Here is a 16,875-nt window from a genome sequence, read left to right as displayed (position 1 = left end):
CAAACCAACAGGAAAGTGTCTTTCTCATCATTACATATTTATATGTCACCCACCCTGGTCCTGTCTCCGTCCCCACGAGGAACAGTCCTCATTAAGAATCAACTGAATCTTTTATGTTCTATAATTCTTTCATACTTCTTCAACATACACTACCATTAAAAAGTTTGGGGTCACTTGCCTGAAATGTTTCTCATGATCTTAAAAATCTTTTGATCTGAAGGCGTATGCTTAAATGTTTGAAATTAGTTTTGTAGACAAAAATATAATTGTGCCAACATATTAATTTATTTAATTACAAAACTAAAATTTTATAAAAAAAAAAAAAAAAGTTTTTGAAATGGATGACTTGGACTGAATAATAAAGAAGAGCAGTCAATAAGTGCCCATCATAGATGGGAACTCCTTCAATACTGTTTAAAAAGCATCCCAGGGTGATACCTCAAGAAGTTGGTTGAGAAAATGCCAAGAGTACATTTCTGAAAAATCTAGGCAAAGTGTGGCCACTTTGAAGATGCTAAAATATAACACAGTTTTGATTTATTTTGGGGATTTTTTAAGTCACAACATAATTCCCATAGTTCCATTTAAATTATTCCATATTTGTGATGACTTTACTATTATTCTAAAATGTGAAAAAAATAAAAAATAAAGAAAAAGTGACCCTAAACTTTTGAACGGTAGTGTAATTTGCCTTGATTTGAGTTAAAAAAATAAATAAAATAAAATAAATAAAAAAAAATTGTCTTAATGCAATGAACTCACAAACCAATCCCTGCTCGGAATTAGAAAATGAGAAGACAAGGGGTTTGAATACTGAATTATACAGCAAAAAAAAAAAAAAAAGAAAAAAAAAAAAAGAGGGGAGGCAGGGTAAAATGTTCAAATGTCACTTGTGTGGTTGAAAAAATGTTGTTTGAGAACTGAGTTGGTGAATTGGATTTTGAGGAAATCGGATGCAAACCTAATTGCTAAAGTGGGATTGGGATTGATTTTAAAATAGATTCACTCCTCTGGCTTAGCAAAAAAGCTCTTTATTAATGTTCTCTATTAGAGCACAGGGATTATGCTGAAAAGACCAACTTAGGCCAGTTAGTGCTGATTTAGTGCTGGTCTATCTGGTTAACCAGTACAGCCATGTTATATTTAGTTGGTGAAGATAATCAACCAGCATGGTCTTTCTGATGAAGCTAGTTGACCAAGGAAGTCTTGCTGGTTAAGCTAGTTAAGAAGCCTGATGGACACCATATTAGCATATTGTCAGAAAGGATGAGACAAGAGATTCAAGTGCGGAGGCAAGGAACAGTTTATTTATTTAACACAGCAAGAGCTGGTGAAGCAGGCTTGTGGGCATAGTGGAAGTGTAGAGCACAGATGCACGAGAAATCCTCGGGAGAGTAGTGTGTTCATAGGTCTGTGTGTGTCGTGGTAGTGTGAGAAGCAGATCTAGTGCAGAGAGGTAACCGCTGAGGGAAACTCAGGAGAAGCATCGAGGAAAGCAAAGCAACAGGCTGGAATGTAACCACAATCCAGGAACAAACAGCGAAGACTGGCAACCAATACAGAGAACATGATACAGAACTGACTAGGGCAGAGGGAGAGAGTGGTAAGTAACAACACTCAAACAACAATCAAGCAACAAACAGAAAACAAAGTGAGGTAAATTCAGGCAGGGAACTAATAGCGATCAGGTATCGCTCACTCGCTGAAAGTTGGAATGATCAGCGTTCCCATGGAAACAATCAGGGTTCCCATGGCAACGCTGATTACGCGAACCAGCATCACCAGAATCATCAGAGGAAAAATGTAAACACAAACTGGAACAAACCAGCAGACTCACCAAGGCCGTGACAGTACACCCCCACCCCAGAGATGCCTCTTGGCGTACCCAGAAGAGTTACCATGATGAAGATGGAACCGATCAATGAGGGCGCAGTCCAGAATGTCCCGAGCTGGGTCAGACCCAGCATCTCTCCTCAGGACTATAACCCTCCCAGTCTACCAGGTACTGAATCCTTCTGCCACTGCCTCTGACATCAAGTAACAGTTTAACGGAATAAGCCGGGGTGCCATCCATGAGGTGGAGGCGGAATGGGTGCGGAGAGATGAAAATTAGACTGGATGATGGGCTTGACTTGGAAAACAGGGTGGACATGACTGAGGAAGGGAGGCAATTTGAGATGGACCACCACCGGGCTAATGACCTTCGTGAGGGGAAAAGGCTCAATGAATTTGGGCCCCAGCTTACGAGAGGGGAGTCAGAGAGGAATGTCTATAGCAGACAACCAGACCTTCTGCTCACAGACATAAGCTGGAGGTTTAGACCGGTGACGGCCCGCCGACTTCTTAACACATGTGCCAGTCCGGAGGAGGGCTTCTCTGGCACCGTTGAATAAAGGCGTGCGTGGAAGGGACCTGGGCGTTGGGTTCTTGGGCAGGGAACAGAGGCAGCTGGTAACCTATGCAACACTGGAAAGGTGATAGCCCCGTAGATCACGACAGAAAGGAATTCTGGGCATACTCAACCCAGGCTAAATAAGAGCTCCAAGAAGACGGATTACGGGAAGCGACGCAACGCAGGGTCTTTTCAAGCTCTTGATTCGCCCACTCCACCTGGCCATTAGTCTGGGGATGGAACCAGAAGACAGACTTATGGTAGCCCCCAGCTGTCAGCAGAATTCTGCCCAAAAGAATTGGGGTCCCCTGTCAGAAACCACATCGACTGGGAGGCCATAAATGCGGAAGAAGTGATTAGTGACTTCAACTGCTGTCTCCCTCGCTGTAGGTAATTTGGGGAGGGGGATGAAGTGAGCCACCTTCGAGAACCGGTCAACCATGGTCATGATGACTGTGTTGCCATGGGATGGGGGAAGACCGGTGACAAAATCTATGGCAGTGTGGACAGGAAGTATTGTTAGATGCACAGACAGGGCAAGCGGACATGTACCGCGAACATTCTTCGATAGCAACGGCCACCAGAGACACTGTCTAATGAGGTCCTGACTTCAAAATATCATGACAGGGCATCGGGCTTGGTGGTTTTAGAGCAGGATGATATGACAAAACTAAATCAAAATGAGTGAAAAATAGTGCCCAACGAGCCTGTCTGGAATTTAGACGCTTAGCTCCGCGGATATATTCCAAACTCTTATGGTCAGTCCAGACCACAAAAGGTACCCCCAAACCCTCTAACCAGTGGTGCCACTCCCCCAAGGCCAACCTGACAGCCAACAATTATCTATTACCGATGTAGTAATTCCATTCAGCTGGGGAAAGGTGGTGCGAATAAAGGCACACAGGTGCATCTTCCCATCTGAGGAAAAGCACTGTGACAAAAAAGCACCGACACCGACCTCTGACGCATCCACCTCCACCACAAACTGATGTGAAGGGTCGGGAGAATTTAGAATGGGAGCAGTGGTAAATTTTTCCTTCAATTTAGAAAACATGGCTTCTGCCCGCGAGGACCAACAAAACTTGGTACGGGTGGAGGTGAGATCCGTCAGGGGCGAGCTGTAGTTTCTAATGATACAATGGTAAAAATTTGCGAACCCCAGAAACCATTGTAAGGATTTGCGGGAATCTGGGGTTGGCCAACTGGAAACTGCTCTGACCTTAATCGGATCCATGCGCACTCCCTCGGACAAGACGATGAACCCCAGGAACGGAACCGACTGCACATGAAAAGCACATTTCTCCACCTTAACGAACAGTCGGTTCACTAGCAGTCACTGAAGCACCTGCCTGACGTGCTGGACATGGTCCTTGATATTCTGGGGGAAGATCAAAATATTGCCTAGGTAAACAAAAACAAATCGATCGACCATGTCCCGAAGCACGTCATTCACAAACCCCTGGAAGACAGCGGGGGCACTGACCAATCCGAATGGCATGACTGAATATTCAAAGTACCCCCTATGGGTGTTAAAAGCTATCTTCCACTCATCCCCCTTCCTGATCCGAACCAGGTGATAAGCGTTGTGTAGGTCCAACTTCGTAAAGACGGACGCTCCCTGCAAGATTTAGAAAGCTGAAGACATCAATGGCAAAGGATAGTGGTTCTCCACCATGATGTCATTCAGCCCCCGATAATCTATACAGGGTCTTAGCGAGCTGTCCTTCTTCTCCACAAAGAAGAACCCCACCCCTGCAGGGGAAGTGGAAGATTGGCTGCCAGAGAATCATTATTTTATTTATCCATGGCCTCCCTCTCAGGAGCAGAGAGCGAATATAACTGACCTCATGGAGGAGAAGTACCAGGGAGCAGATCGATTGCACAGTCGTATGGGCAATGAGGAGGAAGGGTCGTGGCATGGGACCGACTGAACACCACCCTCAGATCATAGTATGCTGGTTCATCCTAAAAAGACACACAAGACTGGACAGGGGAAACAGCAGAGTTAAGACAATGGGAAAGACAATAAGGACTCCAGGCAAGAACAGAGTTTTTGAAGAACAGAGGGATTGTGCATTACCAACCATGGATGCCCTAGTACCACCGGGGGAGTGGACAAGCAGAAAGGACAGCTGTTCAGAGCCATTGCCCATGATGAGGGTAAGCAGCTTAGTAGAATGGTTACTAGTGACGATGGCCAGGGGCGTGCCGCTGATGGAATAAGCCGTGATCGGCCACCACCGGAATCCGCCATCTGGAAGCCATGGCGGCATCCAGGAAATTTCCCTCCGCTCCCTAGTCCACCAAGGCAGGAACAGAGTGACTGGTTGTTCTGTGCTGCAGCCGGGCTGGGAGAAGAGGTCGTTGTGTGGGGCTTTTGCTCAGAGGAGTTGCGCTCACCAGTAACCCCTTTCCTACAGACGAGTGTGGGCTTTTACTGGGCAATTGGACCAGGACCAGCACAATAGAGACAAAGACCCTTGGACATGTGATGCTGTCTCACTTCAGGTGACAAGCGTGTCCTCCCGATCTGCATGGGTTCCACCTCGGACTGCTGTTCCGATGCTCTGGCCGCAGGAGTGGGAGGAAGGTAACAGTCAGCCGACCTAGGGAGTGAAGAGTGGCATTGGCTGCGTCGAAGCATGAGGCGCTGGCCAGATCGACCAGGTCGTCAAAACGGGGAGGCAAGTCCAGGGCGTAAATATTATCCTGGATCATATCTGACAAGCCATCCAGGAACCGACTCCAATGAGCTCTATCATTCCAGTCACCGGATGCAGCGAGGGTGCGGAACTCAATGGCATAGTCCACACTATGGCACAGTGGCAAAGAACGGTTACCCTGAGACAAACCAGACAGAATCCTAGTAGCTTCATGCCATGGGCAGATCCATCAAACACTCGAAGAAGCTCCACCGAGAACTCCTGGAAAGATGAGCAACAAGGGTGGTGATTCTCCCACATAGCGGTTCCCCACTGGCCGGCCCTCCCAGTCAGGAGTGTGATAACAAACGTTACCTTAACTGCCTCTGTGGAGTATGTGGAGGGCTGCATCGAGAAACAGAGTGAGCACTGTGTGAGGAATGTGCGGCATGACCCCGCCTCACCTGAGTATGGAGGCGGGAGGTTGATATGGGGCTCTGAGCATCCGGTGCTGGGGAAATCGCTGGGGCCAAAGTGAAAACATCCACAGTGGAGTCGGTATCAGGATGCTGATGGAGTTGTGGGAGTTGTTGGACCAATGATGTGAGCTCCGCTAGCTGGGACGGTATCATCTCTGTGGCGTGGTTGGAGGTGGAGATCTGGTCCTGCTGGTGACTCAAAAACACTCTCTGCTGAGCGAGCGCGGATCGCAGGTCAGTGTCCTCCGCTGAATCCATTCTGGCTCGATTGTTCTGTCAGAAAGGATAAGACAAAATATACAAGTGCGGAGGCAAGGAACAGTTTATTTATTTAACACAGCAAGAGCTGGTGAAGCGTCAAGGGTTCCAGGCACCGACTGCAGCGTGGAGATGGAGAGTGTGTTCGTAGGCTTGTGTGCCTAGTGGAAGTGTAGAGCACAGATCCGTGAGGAATCCTCTGGAGAGTAGTGTGTTCATAAGTCTGTGTGTGTCGTGGTAGTGTGAGAAGCAGATCCAGTGCAAAGAGGTAACCGCTGAGGGAAACAAAGGAAAAGCGCCGAGGAAAGCAAAGCAACAGGCTGGAAGATAACCACAATCCAGGCACAAACAGTGAAGACTAGCAACCAATACAGAGAACACGATATAGGACTGACTAGGGCAAAGAGACAGAGTGGTAAGTAACAACATTCAAACAACAATCAAGCAATGAACACAAAACAGAGTGAGGTAAATATAGGTAGAGAACTAATAGCGATCAGGTGCCGCTCGCTCGCTGAAAGTTGGAATGATCAGCATTCCCATGGAAACAATCAGGGTTCCCATGGCAATGCTGATTACGTGAGACAGCAGCACCTGTGTCATCAGAGGAAAAATGTAAACACAAACTGGAACAAACCAGTGGACTCACCGAGATCATGACACATATACTGGTGACCAGCAAGGCTGGTCTTTTCAGCAGAGTACTCTGGATGAGCTCTTGGAGGACTCACTCTCCATCTTAGATAAGACACATGGATGTAATCATTAGTCTGAGAACCAGACCTGGCATACTTGAGAAAGTGTGTGTGCATGAGTGCAGATGTGTGTGAGGTACATAATTTTAAAATGAGTTACAGTATATACTGTCAGCTCTACAACAAGGTTGCCAAAACAATGATACACAAGAACATGAACAAGATATGTGCTGTACATATGTAGCAAATATATACAGGATGAATGGGTTGTGAATGTGTGTGTGTGGTCTCTTTAGCTGGGGTAATTGGTATTTTGCAGTGTTATTCTTTCTGTTCAATCTAATTATTCACCATCTTCAAAATACTTTGACATTTGTTTTTCTCATCCTTTTTTGTGGCCCCTGTTTGTTTCTCCTAGACATGGAAAGTAATACATTATGAAGAAATATAAAAGAAAAAAGGACAAACCTAGACACTTCCTATAAAGCGCCAGCCCAAAACAGCCCCCACAAGTGAAACCAAAGCAATTTCATGGTCTGGCCTGCCCTCAATATTATTTAAAAAAATACCCTGTTATTATTGAGGGAATAGAGAGAGAGCATGAGAGAGACAGAGAGAGAGAGGCACATGACTATTATCTTTATGTTGGTCCTTTAATTTTAATGCACCGCAGATTTATAGCTTAGCATTCCAGTGTGGAGGCACTGGGCGCCCCACCCTGGTCATAAACTCAGCAGGACAGCGCCACAGACTTCGATAGTTCAGCTGTGACACACTGCACCTTCCCTTGTGTCAGAGCTCGTCAGACTCCCCCCCCAATTCCCACTTCCCCTCTTTTGACGCCCACACTAACTGTAGAAGAAAATGGCTGATTTATTGAGACAGGCATGTGGAGGCTCTCGGGACCTCTGTAAAATCAATAGCATTGCTCTGTAAGCCTGCAAAATAATTTAAAAATGGGAATGGTTTGTATAAGCCAACAGCCTATGCTCATCTCATGTAAGAGTCAAAAGTGTCAACATCTGGCTGTCTGTATTTTCGTGTTTGGTTGCATTTTCTGTTAAACTTAGCAGTCAATGAAAAGTAAAAATACTCTGCCCTGCTTACAGGGATGGAATTCATTTCTGAAGAAAACCAAATTGTTACTTTATGTCAAGAACCATTTCAAAACATATTTCCTAATAACAGATTCTTTTGATGTAATTTGGAGTACTTCGGTTTTGTGTGTATTTGTTCAGCCTCATGTGGCTTCTCTTAATGCTGCGTATGGATATGTCAATTCAGATGCAGTTAGTTGTCTTGATGGCCTCAATGCATGAAGGAATGACAAAACATTTTGTATTGTGGAATATGTGTACAATATACAATTAAAACAATCATAGCCTGGGGCAGTTTGGTTGGATTTTTACCAGAGGCAATAACATACTCAAGTGCACTGAGGACATTAAATCCAAAGGACATTCATTGAAGGGACACTTTGAACTTTTATGCAGTTCTTCACTTATTCGTTACTGATGACCCTTGAGTACCACTTTAGGTAAGAGATCACTGTGCCCTACTAATAAAAACCTTTCATCTTTCTCATCAGACACTTCACAGACAACCTGTGCAGCCACTGAAGGACCACTCTCCAATCCGAGAAGACCCCGTGCCCAGTTCTGGAGCAGAAGAGAACCCTCAGTCTAGTGCAGGTTCAGGCAACAGTGGAGGGGTTAGCAGTGTCACCAAGAAGCCTCGCTCCCGCACCAAGATCTCACTGGAGGCTCTAGGCATCTTACAGAGCTTTATCCAAGATGTGGGCCTCTACCCTGACCAGGAAGCAATCCACACACTTTCAGCCCAGTTGGATCTTCCCAAACACACCATTGTGAAGTTCTTCCAGAACCAGCGCTATCATGTCAAGCATCATGGTCGGCTGAAGGAGCTGGGAGCTGAAGGAAGTGGCGTAGATGTGGCAGAATATCGTGACGAAGAGCTGCTCTCCAGTTCAGAGGATGCAGAGTCCAGTGAAGATGGTCATGAGGAGATCTACACTGGGCATGAGAGTGCATCAGCCGGAGCAGCCAACCCTGCCTCAACTCCAGCTCCTTCTTCTGGCCAAGATGAGAGTAAAGACAAAGGGCTACCTCTGGGGATAACCAGGCCCAACTCCCTGTCCCCATGTGGTTCATCTGCCAGTCCCCGAGATCAAGTAGAATATCAGAGATAAAAGAGCCTCAGCAGAGACAATAGGTGGTGAAGGGTAGGAGTGAGCACTTACAATTATTCTGTAGAGGAGGAGAGTGAGTAGCGGACAGCTTAGAAACTTACTGACAAAGAGACACAGTGTTCTTTGAGGACCTGTCTACCAAACCAGACAAGATCTGAATATTGTTTAAGGTGGCACACACATTGTTGCTGTAGAAAAATGAGCTGTGAGGTATGAGCCAAGTATGCCAGGAGTAGATCACAAGTTACTAATGGGAATGAGATGGTCCAAAAGAAGTCCATATAGCATACTACAAGGAAATAATTTGGTTTGTTTGAAAATGTTCATTTCTTAGTTAAAAGAAACTCAAATTTACAGTGAAGGCAGGTTATTAATATCAAGTTTTAGGAAAGCAATCAAACTAGCATGATAAAACTGCCAATGTGGCCAGTCTTTTAATAAGTTCTTAATGAAATAAGTTCTTAGAACAAGTCACACATTTTTTTATACTCTGACATGGAGACCTGAGGGGCTCTTTTTCAAGATACCACTATCCATACTTCCTTTTCGCCTCTACAAGGTTAAAGACAGGGACAGAGCTTTAGAAGAGACATGGTTTTCCATTACACCAACATCTTCACTGTTGCCTGATCAGGGAGCTAAATGGGTGGCTGTGGCTATCCTCATCTTCCCCTCCATGATGGGGCATTCTGGCTGTCGCCAACTCGGAACTGTGTTTGACTGCTAAAGTGGTTGGTTGGGTTGGAGGTACAGATGAGATCTTGGGTGAAACACATAAACCCAGCCCATGAACCCTACTGTAAACACATGCGGTGTGCTGAAATGTCCACAGTTAGCCCAGTATCACTTTTGAAGATTGCACCATCCCTCCCACAACCAGCCACATCATTCCAAGCAGTCCCACATTAAATAAATAATTCCCTTTACCCCGCCACCCATGCACACCCAACTCAGACTCCTTGCAACCTCCCGATCTGTCACTCCTGTCCAATGGCTGAGAACTTGCTTTATGCAAATACATTTAGATCATAGAGTTTTGTCCCAGTTGTGCTCTCTCAGCACTTAAAAAGACAGCGAGAAGAAAACATAACACATATTGGCAGGAGGACAGACTGCTATGGACAGAGTAAAGGACAATGGTGAAGATGCAGTCTAACTGCATCAGCCTATCTCTGATCTAGTGGAACATGCAAACAATTTCCAGCAACTGTCAACAATCAGGCGCTTGTGTGGAAGTGTTGTAGTCCTTCTCTCTTCTGTCACCTCCCACATTTCTCTTTCGTACAGACTGGTGCCCACAATGTCCTGACCTCCAGCACTATTTATTGCTATCTTCACCCACAATTATTATTGTTGTTATTTTTATTATTGTTATTATGTTTGTCCTTGCTGTTATTTTTAGTTCTATGTTCATGGTCTAATATCAGCTTTTAGCTTGCAGCAGTTGTTTTGGTAATGAGAGACGTTTTTGAAAAAAAGGAACACTACCAAAATAGAGCGGAAAGAATTGGAAGCAGTTACTGAAGTTACTGAGTGAATCATGTGATATATGCTGCCAATTCTATCAACATTATGTACTTTTCCAAAGAGAACAGCACTTATTTTAATATATGAATATTAAAATGAGAGAGAAAAATTATCAATGGAATTTATGATCTTTTTGTGCATAAAATGACAATCCTTCTATTGAGCCAATCAGAACTCAGCAAGCATGAACTCCGTATTCTGATTGAAATGATAATGAACTTAATATGACATGGCGCAACATGGCCACCTGTTGCAAAATGTCCATGACACCAAGGCAACACTTAGATCCAGGGTTCTGATTTTGCTTTTGAGAATCAGCTGCTACCTGCTCTTTCACAGATAATAGAAAAATATTGTTGTTAATGCTATCCCTTAAACTATTTTTATTTCAGACAAGTGATATTGTGGTCTATGTTCATATTTTGTCTATTACAAAAGGAAATGTTTTATTTAGAGTCTTTAATGTGCAAAATGATGTGGTTCTTAAAATTACTTTGAGCATCCTGAATCCTTCAAATAGACATTGTCCACACCTGTACATGTCTATAAATATCAATACATTCCAGCAGAGTATTACTTTAAAATGGGTATCCACATATTTCTATCAGACAGTAATAGAAGATGGCATCCAAATTACAATGACAAATTCCTCTCTCTGTTGTCTATGTGGTTTCTGTTGTCTATGTGGTTGTTTTGTAAGCATAAAATCTTAACATGTCATCCTCCATAGCATGGATCATTTGTACATTAATACAAATTCTCTGGCACTCAGCAGAGGCCAAGCTGTGTGGCTGTGGCCAGGCTGCCTCCCTCACTTCTAATTAATTAAAGGCTAGTGTAAAGTCTCAAGGACTGGAGTTCTCTTACAAGGCATGCAGGAGTGACAATAATTCACATGGAAGTGCTCGTGCTAACAGAGCAGTCAAGCTGTTGCACAAAAGCCTGCTGCGTTTCAAACTCAGAAAGCACTGACTCCTTGCAAACCTCAGATTATGTGGTTCTTTGCTGCTCACCTCTCCAGAGAGATTGAATTTTCCCAGTCATTTTCTGTCCAATTCACCCATCTGCATCAAGTAGCTTTCTTATGTCAATATAACGTTAAGTGAGTTGCTTAAATGTCCTCCCTTCCCCCTCTTTTACCCTGATCAATCGAAGCAAACTTTATGCTCAATCATTGGTGATTTTACACCCTATGACCTTCATCTCATCTTTCATCTTCATTTCAGCCTCCCTAAAATCGGTGAATATGTGTCTCATTTCATGTTTTCAGGTTATTTAAATCTGAATACCCCTATTACCAGTCATTAAAAACCTGTAATCTAATCAGAAATCAGAGTAAAATGCAAACGAATGTGCCAAATGTAAAATAGACCTCTAGTGTGAAAGTGACATCAGTTTCTAGCCTGAAGCTGGCATCTTAGAGATGGTTGAGAGTAAATATTTGTGACCAAGTGTGGAGAATGTGTTTTCTAGAATATCATACCAAAACAACAGTCACAGGGAAATTTATTTTGGCCCAACATATTCATCATATATTGGGCACATAGTTGAAATTCTCAGATTTCAAACAGTCACAAAAACACCTCCATAGCTCTTCTTTGTTTTTAAATGGAACAAATGCTGAACTAATCTGACACATGGTCTCTTATTGCTTTTGATACTGGAGTCATGAAATGTTGGATACCTGCAGGTTTTGCAAAAGGTTTTTAGTAACATGGTAGTGATTGCCTGCTTGATCTACACCTTACTTAAAGCTGTCAATCTTCTGTCACTTTTCAAGGCCTGCCCCACACCTTTCATAACTCTCCAAGCATCTTCTCAGATCCTGTCACCCTGCCAAGCCCATATCAGCTGGAGCATTTTTGATGAGTCCATCCCTGTATACTTCTCAAATAACCCTCATAAATGATGAGAGCATATACAGGGACGTGTCTGTGTGTCCTAGACTGGTGTTTAACCTGCCGTGGGGGTGGCATCCCACTCAGCATGAGTGAACACCACGCAGTTCTCTCCTCCATCACCTCCTCCTCTCTGCCTTTTTAGAGATAGAGAAGCTGAGGAGAAAACAAAGAAGATTCCAAGAGTCCCTGATGAGCACTCGGTCAAGGTCACTTCCCAATTATCCATGTCTTTCAATTTCATTCTGTCTTTTCAGTTCTCTATACCATCTCTCTGTTCCCTCATTTTCTCATTCTCTAGGTGGGAATGTAATCATTCTCTCCCATGCTGTGGTGTCGAGGTTAAGTGGAGGTGATCATGTCTCCTTGTGGAGTAGTTCCTTAAGAGACAGCCAACTCCCAGATTGGCATGTCTGAGAAGTGGAATTGAAGACAAAGGCTTGGTTAGAATCTTGTAGCCCGATTTCAGTCATTTGCTCTGTATCTGATCGTCTACAAAGCCATTCTACCATTAGGATGATTTTCAATGATTTGGGTAGAAAATTCAAAAGCTGAAGGCCTCCCTGTATTTGCTTTAACGAACACTTTCCCATTATTTAGACATTAATACTGTAAAAACAATTAGATATAAATGTATGACTTGGAAATTAAATGTACATGTACACAAGAAAAAGACAAAATCTGACAGAAACATATTATAAGCAAAAGCCTGCTTTATCACATTTCCCCTACCCCACAGATTTCTGAGAAAGGATATTCTTGCTCTTGTATCTAGGCCTAAACCTTCAGTTTATCTAACAGTGCCTCTGAACTAAGCACAATGCTCCTGTTATTTGCTTTGGAGATGACAAAATTTGATGATCTCATAATTTTCATCATTGTTTTCATTGTTTTTGTACTCGTTAACGCCTACAATGTGAATCAGGATTGCCACTCCTGAATTGGTACTTTCCTTGTCAATTGAATGCATTGTCATTATCACTAAGTGATAATTAACTTATGTGCATCATTTGGCTCCTTTGTTTGTATGACAATGTTTTTTTTTTTTTTTTTTTTTTTTTTTTTTCAAATGCTGTTGTTTAAATAAAGTACATTTAAGGAAAATTGAACTATTGTCTGTGTGTTTGATCTTCCAGCAAAATGATGGTTGCATATTGACTAAATACTAAGACTGGACCAGGCAGAACCAAAAGTTGGTGGCTCAAGTCACTTTATCCTCTTGTCAAGAAATACAGTTCCAGATGTTCAAAGAAATCAGTGGGTGACTATTTCACAAAGCTATGATGTTTTTAGCGAGGGATTAGACATGGAGACACATGAGTGATGTGTCCAAAGGAACACAATACAGTTTCATTCATTACATAAAAGCAATCAAAAAAAACCATGATAGCAAGACTGTTAATGGAAATGACAATGTAGCTTTCCATACTTATCCAATTACGAAGATTTGAATAAATCACTTTACTGCGATCTAGTGCGTAATGAACTATTTTCTTTTGTCAGAAGTGTCTCTATAAATCACACTCACAGAAGTAAATTCTTTAGAATCAACCGTTTTTCAAAATTGCCATTTTGTCCCTACTGAAAACAGAAACCTGACTTTCATCTCAACACAATAAACAAGATCTACATTAAGAAAGACTTCCCTGCATCGATAATCCAATGCCTTATTGCATTTTACAACCTGATATTGCTGCAGTCTATGCATTAATTCTGTTGAGTGCTCTCTTGGGCTTATTGTGGGTTATGAAAGGTGCATTTGCATACAAGCGATAAAAAACTTTCACTGGCGTTAACTCCATTGAATTGCCACAGCACATGACAATTTTTTTCGTGATTATTTATTATTCTGTCCAACTGGAATTATCTAAATCTATTTTCCATTTGCCCTCAATAAACTGAATGAGTTCCCTTACAAAAAGTACTGGTAACATTTTAAATTTTTCTTAGTGTTAATACAATACAAAATGTTCCATCAGCTCACCTTCAGTTCCTTGACCTCACGTAGTCCTCCAGCCAGAGACATTGGTACATCTGTTAGAGCATAATTTTCTGTAAAGCTGCTTTGAAATGATGTGTGTTGTGAAAAGCGCTGTACAAATTAAAATTATTTGACCTCACATCACTAAAGCCACCCCACAACTCCTGTCTCTGGCCACCTGCCAGGCCTCCCTCCTTTCCATGGTTCCCTTGTCTCCAATAACAGCTTGCAGTGGTGTCCTCTGGTTTTCATTCCACACCAGCCCTCCAATCTCCTAATTGAACTTATTATTCGCTCAATTGGCATGCTTTAACCCTTTCTCCCCCTCCAGGTCCAAGGCTGGATGTCATTAGCCAAAGGATTTTTCAGTCACAGAGCATCAGGAGCTGGAGGGGTGTAGCAATAAAATCGTGGTCCCTGGCAGGATTTGCTGCTGCATCTGCTGGAAGAGAGTCAATGCTCATTCTATGAGAGCAGCAAAGCCAGACCACCCAGAGAGGGATGTGTGGCTCAGTTTGTTTTCTGGCTGAGTTGTAGTCCCAGCTGATAACTTTGGTGATCTGGATCCCTCTCTGTTTGTTCATTCTCTGTCTCTTCCCCTCTGATATGAACTAAAATCTTTATAAAACATTTTAACAGCCATTTGTGTGGTTCTCTTATTCACATATCAGTATGACGTGGTTGTTCCGTAAACATATGGATATATCGTTCAAACCAAATATTAAGCCAAATGATAAGAATACAACTGCCAGGGTAGAGGTGAAAGTGTGGCATTGTAAGTGGCATTGAAGTTTCAGAAAGCGCAGTCAAAGACCAGCACCTGCTGTTTGAGATAATTTTCTGGAACATATTCTAGGAGTCATAAAAACACTACATCACCCAGTGGAAAGAATGTAAAACATCTTAAAGTCCAGTGAAAAGGAAGACAAGCCTGAGAAGTAAACCTTGAAAACATACAGATACCGTGAATGGGCCTTCCATTGCAGTTTGTAATGAGGTAGTCTCAACCTCAGTCAGATGTCATGCTCACAGAAAGCCCACAGAGTCCATTCACTGACTGATGTGATTGGCTGGCTTACTCAACTTTCAGGAGTAAGGGCACACAGGTTTGTTTTATCAGACCGCCTGGAAACAAAAGGCACTTTAACACCATCGTGCAGAACAGTTTTGGTGAGTAACAGTTCCAATAGCATTTCCACTTAAGTACTGTTCTGTTCGGTATGATTACAAACTGTTCTTGGCCCAGAATTCTCAACAGGGTTATTTAACCATACTCAGAGCAGAGAACCATGCTGGTGGAATGCCTGAAGTGATCAACTCGCGATTGGTCATGTGCTTAGTCAGTCCATTCTAATCTTGATTTCACAGCACCACAGTGGAAAAAGAAACCGTAATTGTGTCAACGAGCCCGGATCGGAATGGCCTGTTCCGCAACAAGTACCATTCAGCCCAATGCTGGAAAAGCAACTAAAGACGTGTTTACAAGGTACCGAGCTGATATAACAAGAGCTTTTGAGGAAAAACAAATCATTGGATTTGTCAAAGTTTGTCAGGTTAATGGCATAATGGCAAGTAATGTTTATTTATTAATTTTTTTGGGAAAACAGAAATTACAAACAAAAAGCCTATACACAATTTCCATTATTTTTTCAGTGTTTTCTGTACAACTGTTCGCAGAGACTGCGGCACAATTATTTGAATACGCTTTTTTCCACTGTGGTCTGTTATTTTGGTATAGTTTATTTTAGATAAACCCACTTGTAAACAACATATAAAAAAACATAACAAACTGTCGTGCTGTCTAAGATGACAGTTCTTGCCCAGAATAAAATACAATTTTGACCAGATTCTATGCCATAGTCAGGACCATCCTACAACTGATAAAGCCACTTGAGTGACTGACAGACTGGCTTGAACAAATGAAATGCACGTCCAGAGGCTCTTGAATACATTTCTACATAACCTGTAATCTGCTGTAAACTCTATATGCTCAAATTAGCACTTTTTAGAGGGGATGATAGCAATGTCTTCAGTTTGATAGATAGGTTTGTAAATGAGGTCAGGGCCTCTGAGTAAGCGGGCATTACTTGGGCATGAGCGAAGCACACACCCCTGAATAAATATTGGCCCACCAAAGCACAACCCAAACTTTCTAACACTGTGCTGTCTGTTTGTAATTATCAAACCACAGAAAAGTGCATGCAAGGAAGCTCAAGGGGCCCATGTGGCCAAGGGCTTTAAGCGGACACAATAAAAGGCATCATTGTTTCTGTGGGAAAGGTTTAGATGTAGCACTGTGTGTGACAGAGGCTGTGTCTTGTTTGGAAGGCTGCATCCTCCGGAGGTCGCATTTGTCGGCTCAGAAAAGCCATTTCAGAAAAGCGTTTCAGAAAAGCAAGTAGGACACTCCGAATGCGACCTTTGAATGTGACCTTCTTTCACGGGAATTCGGAGGATGCATGAGGTGTATCCTTCATGGACACTCACAACCCACAATTCTTTGCTTCAACGGAAATGTCTAAAAAAATTACGCCAATTTGCCTGTAAATATGATGTTAATTCCCAAGTTGAAGTACCTCAGTAGATGTGTGCAGAGTATATGATATGTATAATTATATTAATATATAATTAAAAGAAAGTATTAGACTAAAACTACACCTGTAAAATCTATTTTCTTTTCTCTCTACATCATTATAATTCTCCTAGATTTTACCTCATATATTCCCTTCCAAAGGGTCTTTGTTCCCTTCTCACTCAAAGCACTCGCGCTTGTTAAAGTGTGGTGTGCTCTCAT

At 42.8% G+C, this 16,875-nt stretch overlaps 1 protein-coding gene across 1 annotated transcript in view; it reads left to right on the top strand.

Moving 5' to 3' along the window:
• The window catches only part of satb2 (SATB homeobox 2), a 62,955-nt gene extending 49,827 nt beyond the window's left edge, over positions 1 to 13,128 (top strand). Inside the window, exon 13 of the mRNA XM_051709920.1 lies at positions 8,055 to 13,128. Coding sequence (XP_051565880.1) covers positions 8,055 to 8,675 — 621 coding nt within the window. The 3' untranslated portion in view covers positions 8,676 to 13,128. The remainder of the gene's footprint in view (positions 1 to 8,054) is intronic.
• Positions 13,129 to 16,875: the final 3,747 nt, after the last annotated feature.

Source organism: Myxocyprinus asiaticus, chromosome 11 (assembly GCF_019703515.2).
Source record: "Myxocyprinus asiaticus isolate MX2 ecotype Aquarium Trade chromosome 11, UBuf_Myxa_2, whole genome shotgun sequence".
In the NCBI taxonomy this organism is placed as follows: domain Eukaryota; kingdom Metazoa; phylum Chordata; class Actinopteri; order Cypriniformes; family Catostomidae; genus Myxocyprinus; species Myxocyprinus asiaticus.
Note: the sequence above shows the minus strand (reverse complement) of the source record. Positions and strands in the feature narration are given on the sequence as shown.